Source organism: Pipistrellus kuhlii, unplaced genomic scaffold, assembly GCF_014108245.1.
Source record: "Pipistrellus kuhlii isolate mPipKuh1 unplaced genomic scaffold, mPipKuh1.p scaffold_m20_p_6, whole genome shotgun sequence".
Lineage (NCBI taxonomy): Eukaryota > Metazoa > Chordata > Mammalia > Chiroptera > Vespertilionidae > Pipistrellus > Pipistrellus kuhlii.
The window spans coordinates 45,913,483-45,940,039 of NW_023425562.1; the positions used below are offsets into that span (position 1 = coordinate 45,913,483).

A 26,557-nucleotide genomic window follows, 5' to 3' on the forward strand; every position below is an offset into this window, starting at 1 on the left:
GGGGCGAAACTACAAGTCCTTGCAGCAAAACCACTCCATGTGATGCCATAGCTGACATAAGAACCAGCTACAATGACCAATGACCCCCTGCCCTGGCACCCACCAGTTAGTGGAGACCATGAGGAGAGCAAACCTGGAAAGCTGATTCCCCCCTGAAGCCCCCAAATAAAAGTCCTTGGTACAGGGACCCAGGTAGGCTCTCTCTATGGGGCATGCCCGAGCCTTTCCCCACCCCTCATCTTTCCCAGGTTGCACTATTCTCCCTCCCCACTCCCCGTGTGCTGGGAACCTTTCCCCAACTTCTGACCTACAGGCACATTTTCTCTGTTCTTTGTCTCTCTCTTTCTCCTAAGCTGTACATGCTTTCCTGAGCTCACTTCTACCTTTGTGACTTCCTAAACAAACTATCTTTCATAGCTGTAATCTTGGCTCTGAATTCTTCTCTTAGCCAGAACTCAAGTACCAAGGTTCCTGAACCCAGGTTAACATCTGTGCTGATTTTCAGCCACTGGCAAGCTGAGAACCAGTAATTTTGAAGAAGACATAAGATTGGGGGGGAATACTTGATGCTTGGGTACTTTGGGAGGGATGGACACTAAGGAACAGCAGAGTAGGGGAAAGAAAATAACACAGATAAGATAAGGAGATAGAAAGTGAAAGTTGGTGGGTGAAAGGGCAGAATCTGACCAAAGGAGGAATTAGAGCAAAATGATTGATGAAAGAGAGGGATGAACAAGGAGAGGAGCCAAAAGCACAAACAGGACTCAAAAGGAAATTAGGGATGATGGGCCAAGAAGGAAGGATGCAGCCTGAGAGGGAATTGACTTCAAAGCAGGTCACTCGTGGGGTTTAATGATGGGTTCCTGACATGAAGGGTCAGGGCCCATTAATCTTCTATCAGGAGGTGAAGGTTCGAAAGCCAAATACATGTCAAACAGCATACACATGACTTTCAGGCTCATTATAATTATACCATAGATAAATGCTGGAACAGGGAACATTCGAAAGGCCTAAACTCCCTTTTTGATGAATTGTCAGGATGCTCATCAGCAATCAAACCAAGTAAACAACACAAAAAAGATACACTCAGGTCTAAACATCACTGATCAAGCAGAAAGTAGGCAAACAATTGTTCAGATAGGCCCCAACCAAAAGGGAATCTGAACCAAGGCAGCTTATTTTATCTGGCATTCCTTGGGGCTTCTGCTTTGTTGGTGAAGATTAGAACTGAGGAATGCAAACCCATGCTGATCCTAAACATCCCCTGCAGACTAGCCCACAGCCTCTGAGAGCTGGGGGTGGGGGAGATCCCAAACTCTTCCAACTTTGATTGCAACTGCTTACCCTCCTCTGTTCTTTCTGAATCTTTGAGAAGAATCAGTGTCCAGTTGGAAGGACATTGCATGGGACTATGCAGGACTCTGAAGTTTTCAAAAACAATTTGCCTAGGTATTTCTTTGTAATGATGACAGAAATGTTTCCCCCAACCTAGAAAGAGCTTTCCTAATCTCTAAATTCTGTGTCAGTTCTAGATCTGAGAAAGACCAGTATGAGGCCCAGGAATAGAACTGGAAGCATGGTTTGCAAACGTGCTGGAGCTCCAAAAGTTCTGAGCTCTAAGAGTTCTGCCACATGCCCACATAAGTCAGCAGGTTGTCTGCCCCATGAGGACAGTCTGGGGCATCTAGCTCAGCTCTGTTGCAAAGAGAGGGGTCAGCTGATACACAAAGGTGAGAACTCATGGCAAATGGGTTGGCATAGAGCAGCAGAAGGATTATATTGTAACTGAGCATGAACCATAATACGGTAGATCCTTAAGGTTATGGATTATGGTGGCAGTCATTTGGCTTCCCTGGTTCTCGTTATACCCCTGTACAAACTTCCAGGATGCAGTTTGTCTCTTAGGACAAAACTGCCCAGATACTTAGTGTAGTGGTGAGAGCATGGGCCTGGGGGTCCAAAATGCCCCAATTTAAACCCTGCTCAGTTACTCATAACTCTGTATCTGAGGCAAATTAATTGCAATCTCTACCTCAGTTTCCTCATCTGTAAAATGCAAATAATAGTGACAGAAGACTATAATAAGGACTAAAAGCTTTGTGCTTTGTCTCAAGTGCTCAAAAACGATTCTTTGTGTTAAATTCTTGGAAAATTATCACAATCCGTTAAAAGTTTGCAGGAATGTGGCTTTTTTGGTATTATATCATGAATAGGTGTCATTTTAGTTCATGCATCCCATGTTCTAATAGAATCTAACAATGTTTAACTTGAACTCTAAAATGTTGCTACACAATTGGCTTGAAATGTTTTCTCTATTATCTTTCTGTTTGTTTGACTTTTAATCCTCACCTGAGGATATTTTTTCCATTAATTTTCAGAGAGAGTGAAAGAGAAGAAGGAGTAGGAAGAGGAGGAGGAAGTGGAGGAGGAGGAGAGAGAAAGAGGGAGAGAGAGAACATTGATGTGAGAGAGACACATTGATTGGTTTCCTCCTGCGCATGCCCTGTGCCCCTACCAGGGAGCAAACCCACAACCAAGGAACATGCCCTAGACAGGGAATCGAACCTGTGACCCTTTGGTCTGTGGGTTGACACTCTAACCATGGAGCAAACCTATTAGGACTAAAACATTTTCTTAAACCATATCTGCCCTGCTGGGAGATTGTGGCCTCCTCAGGCAGAGGCCCTTTACACTGGTGCAAATTTTCCAGGCCTGACCCGGTTAAGCTGCACAGGAACAACTCAATCCCACCAATGGATAGCTTTGAAGAAAGGTTTTGCTCCATTCTAGAATTGAGCTCAGCTGGGTTTTCACTAGCCAGCTCCTTTACATTTAAACCATGATTTCATTTAGAATGTATGAAAGTCAGGCAGACACAGTACCCAGAAGCACAGCTATTATTCCCTGGGAAATATTTACATTATAATCTCCAGCCACTGTTATTGATTTCACTTACCCAGAGCCTCAATCCCTCCCCAGCGTCTAACTAAAGCACAGTGGAAACGACACCAATATCAACCCAGCAGTTTAGTTTAGTCTGTTCTGTGACAGGGCATCTCCATGCTGGCCATCCACTTCACAACGTATCTCTTACACAAAGCAAATGAGATGAGACAGGGTGGATAACTGCATAATCACATCCACATTATTGAAGAAAAGCAATTAAAATGCATTAGCTATCACCATCTCCAATGTGAATTCATGCCTGTTATATATCTCATTTACTCTTTTCAGCGATCCTGACTTGGAGATTGTCGCTTCTATATTTTTTTTAAGGATAAACAGTCCCAGGATGGCTATGCAATTTGCTCAGCATCCTCGAGGTTTTAGGTGGAAGAACAGGATTTCAAACCTAATTTCTTCCCACTTCCCAACTTTCTTTCTTCCTTCCTTCCTTCCTTTCTTTCTTTCTTTCTTTCTTTCTTTCTTTCTTTTTTTTTTTTTTTTTTTTTTTTTTTTTTTTTTTACATATGTCTAGACCATGCATGCAGAAGAGATGAAATGGTTACTCCATCTCAATTGACAGTGGTCTAATGTTGTTTTATCCCATGCGTATAACTGCTCATACCACTGAAAAGACTACAGCAGCAAATAAATGGGAAGCTACAGCAGCAAATAAATGGGAAGCCAACTTTCTCAAAGTCCATTTTTTAAAGGATGGAGGTAAAGTCAACCTCCTATCCTGAGGAAAACATTGTTTTTAAGGATACCAAGTACCCATGCTCAGATCAGAAAACTTTCCAAGTCTACATTCTTATTACCTGTCACCCTGGCTTTACGCCATATTACAGGGCTGAGTATCTCCCAGCTCTCACTAAATATCAAATAAGAACTCTTACCCTCAAGGGGTTAAGGCATATAAACAGAATTAGCTCTGCATAAGGAAAGCAGAGACGCTGTGGGATTGGAGTTGACACACTCAAAGGAGCCAGCTCATAAATCCTGGGAGAGTCCCAACACCCTTTCCTCTATCTGAGACTCTGTCGTATGGGCCAGCAGCCCTGCCTCCGTGCTGGCCCCTTACCCTCCCTTGTTCAGGCCGTGGGGACCACAGAGATGGCGCCATCCCAACCGCATGTCCTGCTGTCTCCACTTGTCCCGGAAGGAGCTACAGAACTGAGTGGTGTTAAACCCGGTTCTCCTAGAAACCCAGGGTTTGGTCCTACAGTTAGTTCTCCCTGGTCAAGACAGCCAGCTCCTATTGCCTCAAGGAGCTCCTGGTTCGGAAGAAACCTGAGACAGGGAATCCATATCAGAACTTTAAAGAACATGATACTCAAATCACACGAATACTTTTTTTGATTTTTTTTTTTGTTGTTGTTGAGACATTCAACCAAGTAACAAGAAGGGTGTCTTTTTTGGTATGGTTCGAACATTTTTCTTTCCACAGCTTGTATACAGATAAGGCTAACTAATCTTTTAAATTTGCTTTTATTTCTAAGTTAAGCAAAAATGGTTTGATTTTTGTTACAAACATAGGAATCAGGTGTTTCTTTCTGTCTTGGGAGGAAATTCCAGAGACCGATAGCTTCAGTATACTGCAAGTTAAAACTAAGGTAGAGTAAGTGCAAAGATAATGTACACACCCCAAAAGCAGGACTTTAATGACCTTTTACTGTGTTAACAAGTTTGATTGTTGTTGCCTCCAGCATTTCCTCACAATGGCTTGGAAATTGACACACATTACCATTTTTCAAGGTGTAGCCCTACTTCTCTACGTCTGTCCATCAAAACTCAGGGCAACCTGTGCTGTATGTACATCACTCACAATTCAGTAGGAACTCGACCCGTGCTTGTTGAGTCTTGTTTCTATGAAAGACATTTACCTGACAGTAGGTGACTGTTGTAACATTTCAAGGAGATCTACAGAAAAAAAAAAATCTGTAAATTTTTTTGAGGAATTATAGGTTTTTCCTTTATGACTACCTTGAAACTTATAACTGATCATGTAATTATCCTGAATAGACTTCTGAGAACCTGAGAATTGAGTGTGATCAACTTTAAACAGCACAGGACTCTCTGCTTATACAATCCTGTAGCTTCATTTTATTATTCAGTCTTGATTCCCCCCCCCTTTGCCTTAATTGCTTCATTCAATCTTGCTCTATGCTATCATAATATGTCTAAATATGCACAGAAATATACATACTGTATAATAGTATTTTTGTCAGCCACCAGAAATCCTTTTAATTAGGACATTTTAAAACAAGCAATAGCAAAATGATTTGTGCTCCTAATTAGTGGTGTGTGTTTTTCTCTTTAGAGGTAACTTTTTTTAAATTTTTTATTGATCTTTCTCTTGTGATACTATGTTGATTGTCTCCAAATGAGATCCTGGGGTTTCTTGAAAAGGAGTGGGCAAAATGGGTGAAGATGAATGATACAAAGGTACAAATGTCCAGGTATAAAATAAAATAAATAAATCAAGGGAATGTAATATACAAATAGTGACTACTGTCAATATCGTATATTTGAAAATTGCTAAGAGAGTAAATCTTAAAAGCTGTCATCACAAGAAAAATCTGTAACTTTGTGTGGTGGTGGATGTTAAAGGGACTTATTGTGGTGGTCACTTTGCAATGTATACAAAATCAAATCATTATATGGTACACCTGCAACTATCATAATATGTCATATGTCAATTTGGCCTCAAAAAAAAAAAAGGTAAAAAAAAAAATGAGTGAAAGAGGCCACTGATTTTATTTAGAAGGACACTCTGCTCAACATCCCTAGCTTTTCTTTTCTTTTTTTCTTTCCCGTTGGCTTTGTATGCTGGCCTCTGTATTCTGCAGCCGGTCTCCCCATCCCCACCCCACTGCCCCCAGACAACACTCAGTGGCCCTTAACAACACCCGGGCCACCAGGGAGCCCAACACAGCACAGCCCATGCCCACAAGCCCCGAGCAAGGTAAACTGTATAACTATCCACTCTCTGGTTTGTTTCAGGGGAGCTGACAGGTCTATGTGGAAAACATCGCAGAGTGGTATGCTGAAAAGAAATAATCATGCAGGGCCTCCCCTGGGGAGCTCTCAGGTCCGTATCATTAATCTTTGTAACACTCCGAAGGAAGAGGCAGGAGGCGAGTCCGCTCACCCAGGGTTTCAGGGAGGAGAGGGAAACCGAGGGTCCTCCGGGCTTGGACTAAATTTTGTTTTAAATTCCAGCTCTAGAAATCATCTCTGTCTCTCTGTCTATATCCCTCAGGGACCTGGTCTTTGCCCCGAATAATCAGCTCCCCCTGAGGCAGCGGAGGAAGGTTGACCAGACCTGCCTAATGGTCCCAGGTCCAGACCCCTGGCAGCTAAAGATAAACTTCTTGACGTAAGTTGTGTTTCAGCTCCTGAGCCCTAAGAGGAAACAACCCCCCTGGCTACTTGTCCAAGAACCAGACAGAGGGACGCTGGGAAGGACCTCAGAGCTGTCCTTAAGACTTGAAGAAATGATTCGCCACCCTTTCCTCACCTCCGGCCAATCAGCTCCCAGCAAGACCCAAACCCCTTGACTTTGCCCTATGTCATCTGTAACCTACATTTCATTGGGGGATTTGGGCTTTGAGCATTAGCTTCCCGTACTCCTGGATGGCACCACTCATTACAAAAGAGCCAATATTTCTCCACTGCAGTTCTCAGGTATCGAGTTCTTGGGCTCTGCTAGTGCCAAGGGGATGAACTTTCTGTTCTGTAACAAGGAAATGGGGAGGGAGAGAGTTAGGGTGTCAGGAGAGCAAACCTAAGACCCTGGAGGTCCCTATTACACTCAGCCTCATTCTGACATGTGTCCCATGCAGGCTGCAGGTTGAGCAGATGCAGGCTTTGTCTTTTATGGGAGTGTTTACCTCCTCAGGGGACTGTTATCCATACATGGCCAGTCACATCCCCTTCTGCTTGGCTCTGCTCTCTCGCTGGCACCTCGAGCCCCAAGCTGAATGTCACACTGCCAGTAGCTCCCAATTCATTTAAGTTCCAGGCCTCCAGGCAAAAGTTTTCAAGAGGTCTCTGCTGCAGCTCACCTCCTTCATAAATGCTCCGACCACTCTCCCTTGGCAAACCCGGGCTGTTTGCGTGGCCGGGGCACCTTCTCTGACACCTCGTTCTTATCTGTGCTCAGTGTGAGAGGCTGAAAATAAGGAAGCAGCAAAGTTGGCTCGGTCCCCAGTCTTCTGCCACACAGCTGTGCATATGGACAGTTTTGCTTTTATCATCTGCAGCCCGAGTTATTTTTTCTGCAATGCTGCGTGTCCCCATATGTGGCTTACTATTTAATGAAGCTGACAGCTAATCTCCTATACCGGTCTCTATTATTTGCAGAATTAGCATCCACAATGCTGCAGTAGAAAAAAAGGAGTAATGATGGGGGGGGGGGAGATAACAAGATATTAAAATAGAGTAATGGGTAAGCAAATAAAAACAGGACCCGCTAGACTCTCAACCCACAGGTTGAGAACCACTAGCAGGGTGGCCTAAGACCATCGGAAAACACGGATATTTACATTATGATTCATAACAGTAGCAAAATTACAGTTATGAAGTAGCAATGAAAATAATTTTATAGTTGGGAGTTACCTCAACACGAGGAACTGTATTAAAGGGTCGAGGCGTTAGAAAGGTTGAGAACCACTGTGCTAGAGAATGGCCTCTTCCCTGCAAGATGAAGATTAAACACTTTTGTGGGTCAATCTGGGAGTGACACGGTCTCTGTAAATTCTAGGATGGGTTTATTTTTCAGATGCATGTCTCTTTAGGAACCCAAACAACTGTTGTTAAATAAACTCTTTTATAGCCAGAAAGGGGAAGCTTAAAAGTTAAAACAGAAATTTCTGTGCGATGATTTATGCAAAAAAACAAAACAAAACAAAACAAAAAAACAAACAAAAAAACACAAACAAACAAAAAACACACACACAAAAAATAGTTAATGTCTACTGAGCATTCAATATACCCCTGGCACGATAAAAAATGCTTTATAGGCATTACCTCATTTAATACTTACAAATATTTGAGGGAGGTTTCCCCATTTTATTGTACAAATGAGAAAACTGAGTTTCAAGGTAACTTGACCAAGTCCACACACCTAGGAAACTCACAGCCTGGATTTGAATCTATGGTGTTTTCTCTTTTCTGACTACATACCGGCCACTCTCAGGTTTTGCAAACATCTGAAGTACCCTCTGAATCACAACGTGGAAATACACTTATTTTGTGTAGTGCCGTATTTAAATACCTGTGTAGTTTATGGTCTTCCATGTCTAGATAAGATTTGCAGGGGGTGAAAAACACTTCACTGAACCAAAAAGTCAGACTCGTAGCTTCAAGAACTACTGTGAGTGTCAAATAAAATCAGAAATGTGGAAAAACCTTTGGAAAACACAGAAGTATCTACGGAGGCACGAGGATGTCACTGCTATTAAAAATGTTGAGGCATATGTGACAGGCACGGCCATTCTCAGTTGATCAGACTATTTTGAATCAAAACACCTGTCTACCCAACCAGTTAGCATCCTCACAACTTGTGACAGGCTACCTCTCGCCTCAGGGTCCTAGGGGTGGAATTAGACATTACAACCTCGTGCTCTTCCTGCCATCTCTGGGCCAGAACAGTTGCTTGGCACTTCGGGGCGCGTTTATATCACGAGCTTCTCTTTATCAGAAGAGAACTCCCAACGTGCAATAAAGTGTTAAAATGCAGACATATACGACTTACAGAGGAATCCCCACCAAATGCACTGATGGACGCCCCCAGCCTGGTTTTCAGGCTACCCCGCTGTGTTAACTGGAGGGAATTGAGGGGTGGACTTCAGTCTCTCACCTGATCTTCCCGGAGTTTCCAGCTCTCACGTGTGACATATAAACAGCATTCAAGCAGCTCAGGGTAAGAGGATTTAAAAACCCCTGGAAAGAGCCGCTGAGAGCTCATTACTGAATCCAGCGGCTCTGCTAACGAATGAAGCGAAGCAAGGGGGGCAGCTTTCTCCTGGGATTCTAAGGGAGGCAGAGTAGCGATCCGGCATGACAGGCAGTTTGCAAAAGCAGCCGTAGTCTCCCCACCACCTCCTTCCTCCGTCCAGGGAAAACGGCGACGGGAAAGCCCACGTCCTGATCCTGGTCTTAAGAAGCCAACTGACGACAGGAAGGAAGCGTGTTAACTCCTCGGCCCCCCTTTTCCCTAGGGGAGAAGCGGCTCCTCCTCCTCCTCTTGGTGGAGCGACCCTGGTGTTAAGATGCGTGCAGCCGCCCGCTTTCCTCACCCTGCGCTCCACATAGCCGAGGACAGAGGCAAGGAGGAGAGCGCAGCCCACGGCTGAGTCCATCCAGCGAGTCTGGTGACGGTGTGGCCATCCCGGCCAAGGAGACCTGGACCCCGCCCGCCACCCTAGGTTGTTCATCAGCCGGTCTACGGAATTTGCGCGCTGCACCCCAGCTCCTAGCCTAGCCCCCCAGCGCCACAGCAGCCCAGCCCCTGTGCCTTCGCAGGTGGCGCAAACGCCCCTGCCCTCCGGCGCCCCCTGCCGGGGAGAGAGACGGCGGCGGCGGCGGGCGCGGAGGAGCCGGGCGCAGGGCGGGCAGAGGGCTCCGGCGCTTGGAAGAAGTCGGGAGCGTCCCCGATGGTGCCGCCACCTCCGAGCCGGGGAGGAGCGGCGACGGGGCAGCTGGGCAAGAGCCTGGGTCCGCTGCTGCTGCTCCTGGCGCTGGGACACACGTGGAGCTACCGCGAGGAGCCCGAGAACAGCGACAGGTAAGCGCTGCCGGTCCCTGAAGGGTGCACGCCAGGCGCTCGGGGTGCAGGCGACCCGCACACTCGCCATCATCCATCCAACCATCCGTCACGGGCTGGGCGCTCAACGGTCCCGGCGGCTCTCAGCGCTGCCCGGGGGTGACAGCCTCCAATCCATCAGCCCGGGCTTCCCCCCATCTGTGAGACCTCTGTCCCCTACTCCTGCCCCTCTCCTGTGACCGACTTCTTCAGCTCCTGTGCCCCGGGGTCTGGGTTCGATAGGGGGGACCCTGGCCGTAGGCCGCTGGGCGTCCGCGCTCGGAACCAGTGTCTGCTCCGCGCGCCTGATCCCCAGCGCGCACTGGCCTGCGCTCTCACGTGGAGAGTCAACGACTTTGCCTAACTTTTTCGTAGGGAAGTCTGCTCAGAAAACAAAATCGCCACGACCAAATACCCGTGTCTGAAGGCCTCGGGAGAGCTCACCACGTGTTTCAGGTAAGCCTCAGGCTGTGTCCTGTCGCCGCCGCCTGGCACCCTGGCTGTGGGAAGGCGGAGCTGCAAAGAACGGGATTGGAGGTGGGTTTGGGCATTGGAGTGGGGGGTGAGGTGGGGAGGGGGCGTGCCACAGTGGTGCTGGGACGCGCTGGGTGACATCTCCGTGCAAACCTTTCTCTGTGTTTTCTGGGCCAGGGCAGCAGGGCCTGGAGTCTGGCCCTAAGGTCCGGAGGCTGTTTACTGGTCTCGGGAATATTTGCGTGGCAGAGGTTGGAGGGGAAAGAGGTGGAAAGTTTATAAGGAAAGTGGATCGGATGGTGGTTGTAAACAGCGAGGCAAAGACGAATGGCTGCTTTCGTATCTTGTTTTGAAAACATAGCATCAACAAATAAATACTTGGCCTTGGGCTGTCTCGTGACCTTCTGCCAGGACAGAATGTAATACCGTCAGGACCTCTGTGGGCAAAGGGGTGGAGAGATGGTTGTATTGATTGAAAACAAAAACAAAAAACAAATGTCAAGATTATTGAGCCAACAAGAAGAGGGACAGTCTCCTAAAGCATGGCCCACAGACCACCTGGGTGCTTGGTAAATCAGTCACCTGCTGCTTGTTAAAACGAAGCCTGGATGGAGCTAGGGAATCTGTAGTTCAGAAAATGCTCCCCAGCATTTTTGTGTGTGTGTGTGTGTGTGTGTGTGTGTGTGTGTGTTTCAACAAAAGGAAGGGGAGGCACTGTTTCCTGCATGCAGCTTTTTGGAGGTGAGGGTTGATGTGTTTTTCATCATGTGCTCTTGGCTTCTACTCCAGTGCTCTCACTGCATGCAGGAGACATGCACCCATGAGCGTATATTTGTTGCCTGCTTTCTAAAGGTGCTGTGGAAGATACGGGGATTCCCCCGTACACACTGGACTCATCTCTGTCTATGGGAACTGTACACTGTGTGGGGTGCCAGGATAAATATTGGGTAGTACTAGCTAACACTGCAATCCCCAGAGATGAACTTGAAAGAAAAGGAAATTTATAATGTCATAGCAAATGAACCAACCATGATTGTTTTCAGCTTTAAGAAACATGGTATTTCACGGGCTCAAAGATTCTGGTATAAGTGGATTCAGGGTTGATCGGTTTAGTGGTACAAAGGCGCCATCAGTTATGCCAGGTATGATGCTTTAAAATTTGTCCTTGGCCTTTTAGGAGAATCAATAGTCACTCCTTGGGAAGGGCTGCTGTCTCCAGGACATGGTGTGTGTGTGTGTGTGTGTGTGTGTGTGTGTGTGTGTGTGTGTCCACTAAACAAAATACATGAGGGTTAGGGAAGGAGGAGGACAGGTAAAGACTGGGTGAGGTTAACTAGGTAAGCAAGGTCACCCAGCTGGTGAAATGACTTGGTGGTACTGGCACCAGAATTGCTTGCCTGGTTCTAGCCCCGTGTTTCATCCACACGACCACAGTATTTCTTTGGACCCATTGTTTTCCTATCACCATGGTATAAAGCCTCTAATTTAACATGGAAAGTGTCCCTGAAGGGGTTTGCTCATTTGTTCAGAGCCTGAAGGACCAACTGCACGTAAATTAGCGAGTTACAGAATGCATGTCCAGTTTTCAGGAGTGCCTGCTGAGTGTCCTAAGCTCACTTCATTTGTTACTACTGTTACTGTCATTTCTTTTTCCCTTCAGATTTTTAAACAGCAGGGTTTCTTTCATACCTAGATTCTCGGCAAGAGACACGAACAGTGTCTCGATGTGTTTCCACTAAGAGGAATGGGAGAGGATGTTTCCAGCTGGAGAGAATGGTCCCATGAATATTCAGTTATTTGTGTTTAAATTACTTTATGGGACTGAAAGTTCTAGGAATACTCCATTGATTTAACACTACTTCCATAATTTAGTGCTTTTTTTCCTTTGTATTCTCATTCCTTTATTTTCTGTTTTCCCCCCAAAATTGAGTTATAAGTGACATTGAGCACACAAATTGAAACTCTGCAGTTCTATATGTGTACATCCATGCAACCTCCACTCAGGGACAATACAGAGCAGTTCCAGTAGTTTAAAAGCTATCTCAGGTCATCCAATCAGTACATCCCACCCAAAGTTAGTCATTTTGTAAAGGCAATTTCTTGGCAGTTGCTGCCTCCATTTTGTTTTTGAACCCTAAGAATGGGGGCATACAGTGTACGTCTTGGTTTGTGAATTGTGGTTATCCTGGCTCTTGCTAATTCCGTGGTCTGGAAACCAGCCATGTGGGCATCATCTGGAAGCTTGTTAGAGTCTTGTACCTCTGGAACCAGAACCTGCAGGTTGATGAAATGTGATTAAAGCTGGGGAAGCTTCTGCTGTAGAAGCCAGGCTCCTCACTCAACTGGGTCATGGTGTGAACCCATTTAGCTTGGTCCTTTAGTAGTGGGGGAGGGGGGGAGCTCTGCAGATGGACCACATTCACTTTAAACCAGACCGAAAAACAGCCTTCCAGGAAATCAACTCTTCAGCTCTTAGATGACCCCCAAGTAAGCTGGAAGTACCTCAACAAAGCTACTGCTCTGGGAACACTATCTGATTATGTAGGTCCACTCTTTACTAGCTGTCTTTAGGTGAACAACTTGAGCACGAGAGAAAGAACTGAACTTGTTGAAAATGACTTAATGATTATTATTGATATGGAGGATGGGTTTAATACTAAAATGAGTATAGTAGATGCAATAAATCTGATCTCCTACCTAAAAAGATAGGGAGATGAAAAAAATGAGAATAGTCTTTGTTCTGTCCTGTCCCCCACCCCATACATTTCTACGTGGCTTCACATAAGCAGCATCTCTCCGCTTTAACCTTTTGCAATATGTTAAGTAATGACAACTTGAGGATTGACTATGTGTTTAGCACTGTTCTATGCACTTTGCATACATCTTGTCTTATCCTCAAAGCCACAATGTAGCATTTGTATTCTGTTTTGCAGAGGAGGGAACCCAAACTCAGAGGGATTAAGTAAACTTGCCAGAGTCACAGTTAATGCATGTGAGAGCCACAATTCAAACCCAAGTTTGTCTGACTTCAAAGTCTGGGCCCTTTTATCCTCCCAGAGGTGTCTATAGATGAGGCCAAACTTTCCAGATCCTGGGATCTAAGTAAGGAAGAAGACTAAATTCAAGTGACTATAAATTCAAAAAGACAGTTTAATAGAAACCTGGGTCATGGTACTTACCCATTTAGATGGGTCCCAACATTCACCATGGCCATAGTGGTTCATGCCCTAAAGATCTGTCTTAAAGAATTAACTCTGTATTATCATGTTCTACACAAAATTAGTTCATACATGTATACCTTTCCTTCCTTGTAGGATTTTACCTTAATCATAGGTAAATCTCTATATCTAGAGATTCTCTAGGACAGTAGTTGACAAACTGTGGCTTTTGAGCCACATTAGGCTCTTTGGCCCCTTGAGTGTGGCTCTTCCACAAAATACTACATGCAGGTGTGCACGTACAGTGCGATTGAAACTTCGTGGCTCATGTGCAGAAGTCGGTTTTTGGCTCTCAAAAATTTCAATAGTTGTACTGTTGATATTTGGCTCTGTTGACTAATGAGTTTGCCAACCACTGCTGTAGGACAATGTATATTGTGCCAATACCCAAAATGTACTAAGCACTTGTTGAGTGAATGCCAATGACACCTTAACAAGAGTTCATTTTACTTCACATTATCATCTGACATAAGGCATACTGGGTACTCTTTCCCAGCTAAGATGTCAGAGTTAGAGTGCGATTTAGCTGAGTTTATTAGAGTCAAATGAAGCATATAAGCTATCATGGCCTTACTCCTCCTGTGACTATTAAAGCTTTTCCCACAAGCTGACTTTCCTTTTCACTCATCCCCACTTCCCAAACCATGTAGCTTGAATAAAAGTTTTGTGTTTAACTTTACATTCCTTTTATGGGTCTCATATTAATAAAAGGAGATGTTAAAGGCTTTTTTAAAATAAGACAAAAGGAATACATATGTTATGTGTATGAATTGCCAGTAAAATCCAGTTTTTACTGAGTGAGACTATGTCTAATAAACATCCTAGTTAACTTTTTTGATCTATTACAGATTTATTGAACATCTATTACTAGCTTAAAATAGTCCTAGAGCGCTAGCTGGTTTGGCTCAGTGGATAGAATCTCGGTCTGCAGACTCAAGGATCCTGGGTTCAATTCTGGTGAAGGGCATATGCAACAGGTTGCAGGCTCAATCCCCAGTAGGGATGTGCAGGAGGCAGCCAATAAATGATTCTCTCTCATCGTTGTTGTTTCTATCTCTCTTCCTCTCCTGTCCTCTCTGAAATCAATAAAAATATATTTTTAAAAAATAGTCCTAGAAAATGAGCACAGAAGAATAAGCTACAGTCCCTGGTTACAGTTTACAGACTTGATTTTTAGACAAGCCCTTTGAAACTATAACCAACACACATGGTACATGAATGAGTTCAAAGTCATGTAGTTTATACTATACTATCAATGATCAGGGAAAGATTCAAACAGCTGGGAGCGAGTTTATGGGTAAGAGAACACAGCTTTGTTTTTTAGCATGGCTGTTTAACATAGTGCGCTCGATGTTTGTCTAACTTTCATTAGCTACGATTTTCAGCGTCGAGGTTCATGGACCTCCAAGTGGAGGCCCCCAGCTGCCACTCAGCTGTATTTGTTCAGGCAATGGTGTCTTACTAGGCACTGCTCTTGCTCAGGGTCATGTTCCCATAGGAAGTTATGACACGGGGAGGCAAACCTCCCACTTCTCTTTGAGATAATACAACAGCATTGCCAAATCCTATTAAAACTTGGAAGTTAATGTGATATTTTTGCAAATGTGTTTACTTGGAATTTGGTGAGCAAGAAGGTCACTTAATTAGAGCAGCATCGCCAGATGAGAGCATTGGACTGTAGCGAAGACTACGCTGCAGGAAAGCCTGGAGAATGCACTATCTAGTAGGTCACAGGGTCCCTACAGAGGACTTCGGAAATGTCAAACATGCACAATAGTTAGAAACTCGGCCAGGGTTTGAATTCCAGCTCTACCATTTGTGTTGTGACCTTGAACAGTTTCTTAACCTCTGCGCTTTAATTTCCTCCTTGGTAAAGTGAGGATCACATTAGTACTAGAGTTATAGGGTTACCGTGAAGATGAAATGAGTTAACATGTGTAGGAAGTGCAAAACAACTATTACCTTTCATGATCACTCCTGTATCTCCCTGTGTCTGGGGTAGTGAGTGCACGCATAGTAGATGCTCATTTGTTGAGTTTTATTTGTGAGTTTGGGACTTATTAGTAGACATTTTTGAAAATGCAAATTCTGATGACAGCCAGAAACACTGAGGGTGTTTATGTACCAGTCACACACCAGTTGCTTCTAGATGCTGTTCCAAATGTAGGGTAGCCCAGATTGGGAAAGTTACAGAAGAACATATCTTTGCTTCCTGCCTTCTACCATTCAAGGTGCCCAACTTGTGTGACCATAGGATCAGATAGAGGCCCAGTTATCCCATTTTAGAGGATTTTAGAGGTGAATCCCTTGGGGAGGGTCATGAAGGAGTCTTGTTGGCAGAGAGAAGACTAGAAATCAGATCACTAAGTCCTCAGTGCAGTTTGGTCTCTCTTTCTGCTGTCTCCCTGACTTGTGGCTCACATAGCTCAGGGTGGGCACTGGAGGACAGCTCTGTGAATAATTGTTGGCTTATTTTAGGGCCTGCGATCCCCCTTTCAAAAAGCATTTATATCTTAGCTGTTGACATCCTAACGTAAAGGAGAAAGTGGTAATAGATGTTGGGAAGCACAGAGCAGGGGACAAGTGAAGGCGGCTTTGTGCAAAACTGCCTAAGTCACAGGCATGTTGAAGGCAGCCTCTGTTTCCCTCTGCTGGTCCTGTCTCCCATTGGGCAGTCAGCCCTCAGAGGACCTGAATCAACTGTCCCCTCAACCACAACTATATCCCTGTAGGTTAGCTCTGTGCCTGGACAGTCCTGCATGCACATTATCAAATGACCATGAGAATGAATATGTGAACATTACAAGTAAATAATCATGTGGTCTTTGAGGCCTTGCAGCAAACTGATTACCTGCACCTCTCTGAGGTGCTGCCAGGGTGTACATTGGTTCCCAGTTTGACTGGCTTAATTTTAACTGCTGATGTAGTTAGTACAGGGCTGATTCTGGCAGCTCTGGTAATGCCACGAGCTTGCTATTTTAAATAATGCCTGAAGAGGACCTGGGTATTCTTGCTCACCTGACAATTGCCCTATAGACACTGGCTTTGATGGGGAGGATGATAGTTTCAAAGGGAATTCCGCTTCCTCCCACACTCTCTTATTTTTTAAGCTGAAGAACAGGTGTTAGAGGAGGGAAGGTAGCGGGCATTGGCCAGGGCAGCCTCTGTATCACTTTTCATTCATTCTTGGAGACACAACACAACGTGTTAGGAAACAGCTAACAATTGAACTGGCCACAAAGGCTGTGCTTTCACTGTTGTGTCCTTTGAGTCCGGGTCCAGTTGCTACTCTCATTGTCCCTGAAGTAGTTGATGCCTGACTTCCTACATTACTTCACTTCATCTTTTCTAAGTAAAGCTGGGGTGGGTGCACCCGGAAAAAGCAAATGTGCTCTTTCTTTGTCTTAGAATACTCGATCTTCTTAGGAGAAAACTTGCATTTCAATCAGTAGTTTCCGTGTCATTGGGTTCAGCTTCCGAAAGCTCCTACCCCTCTGCTCAGCAGGACTCTCACTTTTGTGCGTTAGAGGGTCTGCCTGCTGGGGCAGTTGCAGAATATCGGGAGAACAAAGGTCTCCAGTCTGTTCAGTTTATTGCTTTTATTTGGGGGATGAAAAAGTAAACTGCTATAACATCTGCAGCTTCTCTTTTGCCAAGCTAGGTTCTTCCTTTTCTACGAAGCCATTCACCACTCTTAAAGTTTTTCCAACAATTTTCATTCATTTATTCAACTAATACCCGGGAGCTTGCTTTGTGTGCCAAGCACAGTTCCTAGGCACTTGGAATATGTCTGTGAATAGAGCAGATAAAAAATGAACTTCTGTTATTGTGGAATTTATGGATTTTAGTCCAACCTATCTTTCAGTAAAGGAATTTTGAGCCAAAGATGAGCTTTGGGACATTTTAAAGAAAGTTGTTTTTGGCACACATCTGATTAATATCACATTTTGGGGGCTAGGGACTTGAAATTTCCTGTGGCCCAGCTGTACCCTTTCAACAAAAGAACCACCACAGGTCCAAAGAGGGACACGAGAACATGAGATTGGTGGGAATCAAAGATTTTTTTCTGCAAGAAGTGTTAGCAAGAAATTATCACATGCCACAAGTTTCTCCTAAGCATGATTGGAATGTGAAAGCATTATCAGGGGGTGGCGAATTCTCTGGTCATGTGTCCTGACAGGTAGCCAGTGGCATCAAAATTGGCCCATTAGGGACAGACACTTTGGCCAGTTCACCTTGTATTTTCCAACAGTAACTTTAAGCAGAGTACATTCCCTGATACTCCTAATGATCTATTATAGACCTATTGTTGTAAATGTATTAGGACCTTCTGGACAGTTTCTGGACCTGAAACACCTGTCGGGGGAGGAGTGGTGTTATAATGTCTACATGATAATCCCCATGGAGCAAAGGAGTGCTTTATCTTCTTCCCGGCTTCAAGGGGTGATCCGTGCAAGTCAGTGGCAGGTGTGAGAGAGCTTGTCTGGGTCTATACATTGCCTCCTTGTTTGGTGGGATAGAACAGGAACTAGAACATCTTTCCATGCCCTTTATGATCTCAGAAACTTGATCCCATCCATCCTCAGCCTTCATATCCCTTCTTACCCTTTCCCTCTTGGCTCCTTCTATGGGGTGCTTTCTGTGTACTCCTATCAGGGTAAAGCTCCCATCTTTAGATCTTTGGGAATGGAAGGGGCAAATGTCAACCTGAACTGGGAGGATGCCAGGAGGGCCCTCTGCATTCAGATATGGCCCTGGGAGTTTGGTGTAGAGAATAGGAATGGACAAAGTAGAGCCCATGGCATGTTTTTATACAATGCATGATCTATGAATGCTTTTTACATTTTTAAAGAGTTGTAAAAGAAAAGTCTATGCAACTGAGACCTTATTTGGACCCCAGAGCCTCAGATATTTACTATCTGGCCCCTTGCCAACTTCTAAAGAACCATCAGAAGAACACAGAGACCAGGAGTGGATTTCTCTGCCACACATAACCTCGTCCACAGGTCTGAGTCCTCAAAGAGGTGACTCGGGGGGCATTTAGTCAGCTTCATCTTTGGGTCCTTTGCCTGTGTATCGCTTCATTTTATTGTTATGGGACCTCCTGGTCTGAGTGGGCATCGTTGACTGTGACTTGGTTTGCTAAATCACTTAATAGTTTTTATTGAGCTGGAACTTTATTGAATCATCCCTCCTCAGTGATATGCGAAATAAACGTAACTTGCCAGAACATTAAGAAGCTGGGTTTTATTGCAGGTAGTTAAGTATTAATTCGTTGCTGCTTTTCTGCATTCCCAAGGTGAGCATTCCTTACCTGTTGAGCAATCCTGGGATGGCCAGGGCTGTCCTCCCACCTTCCCTAATGCCCTACTTAATTCCCGAACATACTTATTGATCATCACATGCTTTGATGACTCAAAGCCACCCTATGAAGCCATAAACTTCATGTACAGGGGGAAACTTTTCACATTCAGAAATCAAATGATAATATATATTTTACCTGAAGAACGTCTAGGAAAAGTCATTTTCAATGAAAGGCATTCTATTTATTTATTTTTTAAATATATTTTATTGATTTTTTTACAAAGAGGAAGGGAGAGAGATAGAGAGCCAGAAACATCAATGAGAGTCATCGATCAGCTGCCTCTTGCACACCCCCTACTGGGGATGTGCCCGCAACCAAGGTACATGCCCTTGATCAGAATCGAACCCGGGACCTTTCAGTCCCCAGGCTGATGTTCTATCCACTGAGCCAAACCGGTTTCAGTTTCAATGAAAGGTATTCTAAATCAGAGTTGCAATGTTATATGTTTTCCTTATATGGCTAAAAAGCATCATACCATTACACAACTGCATTATATACAAGACAGGGCGAGGCAAAAGTCAGATTATAGTTGTATGTGAAACAGTTTATTCTTGTATTATTAATAATTGTATTTTCCACATGAACAACTGTAAACCTGCTTTGACCCCACCCTGTACATCAGTTATTAAAATTTTGAGATTAAACTCTGAACTGCCTTTTCACAATGCTAACTCTTCTTTTCTCCTAGGGTGTTTTTTAGAAATTTTGATTAAATTTGTTGGGGTGACATTGGTTAATAAAATTATACATGTTTCAAGTGTACAGTTCTATAGTACATCAACTGTATATTGAATTGTGTGTTTATCACATGATGCCAACTCTTCTGTCCCGTGAAAGATGGAGGAGAGCCCTAAATAGTGATGCCTTCTGATACTGAGAATTGGGGAAAAGTGGAGAAGGAGAGAGAACTGTTTAAAAGAAATATTTTGAGGGGAGAGAAGCAAAGTTTGCCAATGGTGTTTTGGAGAAAGGAAGAAACATGTCGGAATGCACCACTTGACATACGAGGAAGATTAAGATGTTGGGGGGTATAGCAAAGAGGAAAAATAGGGGTATGAAAGTTTGACAAGAGCATCCTGTGGATATAAAGATGGCGGGGGGGGGGGTCATGTGGGAGCTTGTGACCTTGATCACAGCTGTTTTTACTGATTCGACTAAATGCAGCTTAAAAGAAAGGCAGGCTAAGCTTGTGAAGGTTGACAGACTTACAAACCCATTTTTAACATCTTGCATGCATGCATTTGGCAGAACATATTCTAGCTTCATACAAGTTCTCACTCAGTGTCTCTGAGCAAGTATGTGGCCAAGCGGGGTTCTAGCCCAGGCAGTCCTACTCCAGAGCCTATATTCTTCTTAACCACTGGGCTCTCCTGAAAGGCCTGAAATCGCAGTTACCTTGCCAACCATAGATTTAAAGGAGGCATTTAGAAGAGGGAGGGAGGGCTGCTAGAAATAGGGATGGCAATCCCACTGATAAAGGCTGGTGAAAACATAAGTTGGATAAGTCATTCAGTGTAGACACAAAGCCCCCTCTCCCCACATTAGTTTGCACAGGCTGTCTAAACCCATGGTCGGCAAACTGTGGCTCTCGAGTCACATGTGGCTCTTTGGTTCCTTAAGTGTGGCTCTTCCACAAAATACCTTGGCCTGGGTGAGTCTATTTTGAAGAAGTGGCGTTAGAAGAAGTTTCAGTTTAAAAAATTTGGCTCTCAAAAGAAATTTCAATCGTTGAACTGTTGATATATGGCTCTGTTGACTAATGAGTTTGCCGACCACTAAACAAACTACTGTGGATTTGGGGTTTAAACAACAGAAGTTTATTTTCTCAGTTCTGGAGGCTAGAAGTTTGAGCTCAAGGTGTGGACAGGATTGATCATTATGAGGCCTTTCTCCTTGGCTTATAGATGGCTGTATTCTTCCGGTGTCTTCACATGTCTCTCCTCTGTTCATGTCTGAGTCCTAATTTCTTCTTATGAGGACACCACCTCGTTGGGACTCATTGGATTAGGGGCCATTCTAATGGCCTCATTTGAACTCAGTGACCACTCTAAAGCCCCTGTCTCTAAATATGCTCACATTCTGAAATACTGGAATTAGGACTTCAGCCAGCAAACTTTGGGAGAAAAATTCAGCCCATAACATACTCCCTAAAATACAAACAAATCCCACACAGTGGGGCCATGTAATAAAGGGGACATTTTTCACACACACTGTATCCACCATGGTGCTCCTGAGCCAGCCAATAAAATTAGAGAACCTTCAGCAATACCCCCGAAGAAGAAAAAGGATTAAATTGTATCTAACATGTCACAAATCACAATGTTTGGGATGATGACTTCTGTGGAACCTCTCTCTGCAGGGCGGTGCCTGATGACTGCAGGCATCACCTGTTCTAGTGCCTTCAGGACGTCGCATTGGAGTTGCAGACACTCAGGCTCTGCTCTGGATCCACTGACTTAGAACCTGCATGTTCACGAGGTTCCTGGGTGTTTCCCATGCACATTACATGCCCTGATGGTCAGCCCTGCATCATTCCAGGGCTCCTCACTCTCATTTGGCTCTTCTACTTGTAAAGCTGATGGCAGCAACTCACAGCCTGGACTCGCACATTGGAACCACCTGATGAACTTAAAAAAAAAAATTTTTTTTTAAATCCCAGTCTTCAGGTAGACACACCAGACACACCAGAAACTCCAGAAACTCTGGAGGTGGGTGCCAGGGGTTTTTAAAGCTCTTTTCACAATTCCAGTATGCAGCCAAGGTTAAAAGCCTTGCAGCAAAAAGATGTGAGCAGCCTGGTTCTTCTTCTGTGGCCCCTAAGCCCATGTCCTACTCACTAGTATGTTTCACAGTTGTCTGAGGTCCATGCCCCTGGACAGGTATGTGTACAGCTAAAGCCTGTGTTGGCGGGCCATCAGAAGCCTGACGTCTCCCATCCATTGTCTGCTAGGTGCCAGTCTTTTTCTCCTGGCATCTCCTTTCCACCAGTGAGGGAGGGTTGGAGGGCAGTCAGGGCGCGATGAGGTGGCCAAGGTGGATTACGAAGGGTGGAGAGTTCTGAGTTCCCGAAGCTGATCAGTTCTAAGTTGAATATGCGGATTCCATCACTTTTCATTTCCTACGCAGGCTCCCAGTTTGGTGTCTCTAGCTACTTAGTGACCTCAAATACATTTTTATGAAATATTTTGCTTTGTTGCGGCACTGCATGAAACCTTCTTCCAAGATGTAAACATGGCTCAGAATATTATAAATTAAAGCGTTTCAGTGTCAAGCTGTGTTTTTCTTTCCTTGCAAGCATCAAACACAAACACACTTTTTCCCACATAGTGTGATAGAAAATGTATGTGCTGGCCAGCAGTCTCCCGAGTCTTCCCCTGTGCTAACTGAAATCACTTCTCAGCCCCCAGGAAGCGCAAGGCTTTTTATAGGTTTGCATTAACTTGATGCAACGTGAGACAATGCTCTCTGCGGTTTGACTGTGTAGTTGTCATCCCAGCCCTATATTTACCATATGGCCATAAGCCAGGCAGCCCCGAAGTAATGTCTACTGTGCTGCATAGTTACATTCATAGAACTGCATCTTTTGAGTGCAATAGCAGCTGATTAAATCATAGAAATTACTATAAACCCAGAAATAAAGGAACTGTAATTGTATTCCTTACTGAGCGATTTCTTTGAATTGGAGCTGGCAAGATGTGAAGTGGTTTGTAAGTGATCTTGGAGTTTGATAGCATATGAGTGTGACACCCTATTAGAGAGGAAATAATAGGAATGGATATTTAAAATCTTTTTTAAATCTATTGATTTTAGAGAGAGAGGGAGGAGGAGAGAAAGAGAAACATCAATTTGTTGTTCCACTAATTTATGCATTCATTAGTTGATTCTGTATGTGCCCTGACCTGGGGATCGAACCCACAACCTTGGCAGATTGGGATGACATTTGAACCAACTGAGCCACCTGGCTAGAGCTGGATATTTAAAATCTTAAGTGAAGGCATGAAAGAATCCCAACACTTTATTCGACACCTCTGCCACCCTCACTCTCTTCTTCAAACTCTTTCCCAGAGACCTCTCATGTTTGGGAAGCACATTTTCTGACTGAGGCACACAGAACGGTCATCTGTGGAGGGCACGTGGAGGTCAATGACAGCGGACGCTCAGGCTAGAGGTGCCTGGCCCAGGGAGCTCTGGCAGCTTAACTCCCACAATGCTGTTCTAGGGCAGAAGGAGGTTGGGGTCCTCACACATCTGGAGCCATTTCTGGGCAGTCAGGGCTGGGAGGGTGTGATGAGGAGATGCCCCTTTTGGGAAGTCCCACCCCCCACCCCCTTAGCTATCCCGTTCTGTTCAAGCTGCATCTCCAAGTCCGGCCTTTTCAGTTAATCCTTCCATTGCTGTTTCTTAATATGCGTTTTTCACATGCATTCTTTAAAATATGAGTTGTGTCATTTTTGGACATGTATTTATCCATTCACTTATCCACAGCTTGGCTCTGTTGGATTGCCCTGACACTGGAATGTGCTCGTATGTGTACCTTTGATGTGATGCAGCTTTTGTTTTGTGAAGCCCATGGTGCCGCTGGGACCGCATTGAACTCCCTAGGACCTGACAGATGAGGGTTTCATCCACTCTTTTTAGGACTTTACAACTGAGGGCTTGGCTTTCGATGGAAACTGCCTTGATAATGAGGGGGAAATGCTCTTTTATTTTTTAGGGAAGAATTTATAAAGGGCAGAGAGTCATGCTTTGCAGTTCCTGCAGGGAAAGGGGCACAAGAAAGAGGAAATCTCCCTTTCTAAAACTTCATCTTTTTGGGGATGATGATAGCAATACTTGCTCTTCACCCATTTTACATCTAGCAGTGTCTGATTTAGGACGGCAGGCCTCCCTAATCTCAGCCCTCCAGGTTCACTGTCAAGGGACTAAATGTGTTTTTTGTGACCTTTCCCTACTTGCAGTCATTACTTACTGTTCTCAGTTGCTTTGTCACACAACAATGGGTAAGAGATGCTTACTCATCATTACATAGAGTGCCAATTCATTTTCACAGCACGGTATTCTTCATAGCGTATTTCACTGCACGGATGCATCATAATTCATCTCTGCACTTTTTATAAGGCAATTTTCAGATGCTATTGGGGCCCTCCCTGATGTTAAGGGCTCAGGTTTAAACTTCAGATGCAGATTTCACATATATGAAGCTTTAACTAAATGAATCAGAAAAAGGAAACAATCTAGTGTCACCGGATAGCACATGGGTCTGGAATCTTTGAGATATGGCCTTTAGGGTCTAGCCCTGATACTGCCCTCCTAGAAGGTATGGCTATGGGTCCTCAAAACCCTATGGTTCTCTTGGGGAGGAAGGGGGCGGGCACTCTGATGGAGTTCCGCCTAGGATCGGCAATGTGAGCAGAGCAAACGGAAGCGGGTTTAGTTTACAGCCCCGGAGATTTGTTTGACAGAAGGAAGACAATCTTGACTGTGAAGACACTGTGGGATATTTGGACACTTATCTCTAATCTGCCCTAAAAACAGGACGTGAGCTGTCAGCTGCATCTCTTCAGAGCCTTGGGTAGTTTTTCTTATCCCAATTATTTACTTAAAGAGGAAAATGTCTTTTTACTTTCCAGATATACACTTTTGAAAGCCAGTTCCTCTTTTTTAAAAAAACAAGTTTGTTTATTAGAAAAATCTATCTTTTTAAATATTTTTAATGATTTCAGAGAGTAAGGGAGAGGGAGAGAGAGAGATAGAAACATTAGTCATTGATCGGCTGCCTCCTGCATGCCCTCTACTGGAGAGGAAGCCCACAACCTGGGCCTGTGCCCTGACCAGGAATTGAACTGTGACCTCCTGGTTCATACGTTGAAGCTGAACCACTGAGCCACACTGAGTGGGAGCTAACTCCTCTCTTTGCTGCAAGAACATGCTGGGTGAGCTTAGGAGCCATCATTTTATTCTGCCAAAGGTTAGGGACACCCCGCCCCCCATCCCCACAGGCTTGCTTTGCTCTCTGTTGCTTTCTTTAAAGGCATGCTTCCCACAAAATGGGGCAAGGAGGGCGAGGTGTCAGTTTCCTCACCTAGGGAGACCTAAACTTCCATGGTGACCTCTCCCCTTCTAGAAAGAGAAATTATTTCATTCGGGAAGACTCATGAAAAGAAAGGGGAAAGAAAAGGTGACATCAGGTGAGAAGGCCTTTTTATAAAATTTCACATCTTTTAACATAATAGGTTTAATATTTGAAAAAAAATTATTACAAACTTACGAGTCAACAAGTTCATATCCTTTTGAGTTGATTTCTCCAAGGGCCCCTGTAAAGAGTTTACGTGCTGCAGTCCCACTGCCCTGGCGCCTTCTCACTGTCCTGGTTCTGGGTCCATATTTGGTTCTGTTTAGAACCACCAAGGAGACGGTGAAGTAAGGCAGTCAGCTACGTAATTGGGACACTAGCTTTTTCTTCCAGCCATTTACCCAAATACAAGGATGAGGCTTCTCTTGTATTATCCAGATAACTGTCTGCTATTTGTCCCTCCCTTTCCACATTTAGGCAGCCTCCCTTTAGCAGAGTGTCCAGGTGAGTTTCATATTTGAAGCCTGATTCTTTCACTTGCTCTGTCTGCACACTAGACTTCTTTGTCCTCATTTCAACATATGTTCCCTTGGAAGGAGTTTAAATGAGATTGGGGTTATAATTTAATGGATGAAAGTGAATCTTTTCTGCAGCCTTTATTTTTCAATGGATTTCACTTGCACCATAAATCACTTACAAAGAAAAAATGTCATGCCCGAGCCGGTTTTGCTCAGTGGATAGAGCATAGGCCTGTAGCACTAAAGGGTCCTGGGTTTAATTCCAGTCAAGGGCACGTACTTCGGTTGTAGGCTCCTCTCTGGCCTGGACCCTGGCACGTGCAGGAGGCAACCAGTCAATGTGTTTCTTTCACATTGATCTTTCTGTCTTTCCCTCTCTCTAAAAATCAGTGGAAAAATATCCTCAGGTGAGGATAAAAAAGAAAAAATGTACAAATAGACTCCTTTTGAAGATGAAGAAAAGCTCTCCATGTTTTCCCTCAACATGTGATTCTGAATTATGAAACTCAAATATGCTCTAGAAAGAGCCCACCTGCTCATCCCCAACAAGATTTTGCACCATGTGCTTTATCCATCCCATTTTCCTGTGCGAGTGTATGTTACAGCAAATCCCAGACATGATGGCATTTGACTATTACATATTTCAATACTCATTTCTAAGATATGTGGAGTCTTCATACATTACCAAAATGTCATAATGACACCAAAAACTAACAAAAAACAAAACAATATGAATGTTATTTTTAAACATCACCCCCCCCCCCCCAATAAAACGGGGGTTTGTTTGTGAAGTTATTTCTATTGAATTCTGCCAAGGATGAGTGGTCCTTTTGTCACCACTAATAAGTGATCTAACATTTTTAAGAATATATGTTTTTATCAATTTCAGAGAGAGAAAGAAACATGGATGAAAGGGAAGCATCTATCGGCTGCTTCCTGCATTCCCCCAGGTCCTTCTGGCATTCTTGCAGCATGTCCACAATAGAGCCCCCAGGCCCAGGAACACACAGAGGTGGGCCCAGCACAGGGAGGTCTGCTGCTCCAAGGAAGTCCAGCTCCACCAGTTTGGCCTCAGGTGGGCTTCCAACGGAAGGCATATCCATATCCTGTGTACTGCTGGTCTCAGGGCCTTACGCACTGGTTTCTGAGGATTTTTCT

At 44.4% G+C, this 26,557-nt stretch overlaps 1 protein-coding gene and 1 non-coding gene across 3 annotated transcripts in view; one reads left to right on the forward strand and one right to left on the reverse strand.

The window, feature by feature from the left end:
• Positions 1-3,468: 3,468 nt before the first annotated feature.
• LOC118708548 lies at positions 3,469-3,603 on the reverse strand. Its single transcript, XR_004984623.1, has one exon. It is a non-coding gene; the product is annotated as a small nucleolar RNA SNORA20 (small nucleolar RNA).
• A 5,479-nt stretch (positions 3,604-9,082) lies between these two features.
• CCBE1 (collagen and calcium binding EGF domains 1) overlaps positions 9,083-26,557 on the forward strand; it is a 166,952-nt gene continuing 149,477 nt past the window's right edge. For both annotated transcript variants that reach the window (XM_036418581.2, XM_045574295.1), the window contains exons 1-2: positions 9,083-9,733; positions 10,127-10,207. In XM_036418581.2, coding sequence (XP_036274474.1) covers positions 9,603-9,733; positions 10,127-10,207 — 212 coding nt within the window. In that variant the 5' untranslated portion in view covers positions 9,083-9,602. The remainder of the gene's footprint in view (positions 9,734-10,126; positions 10,208-26,557) is intronic.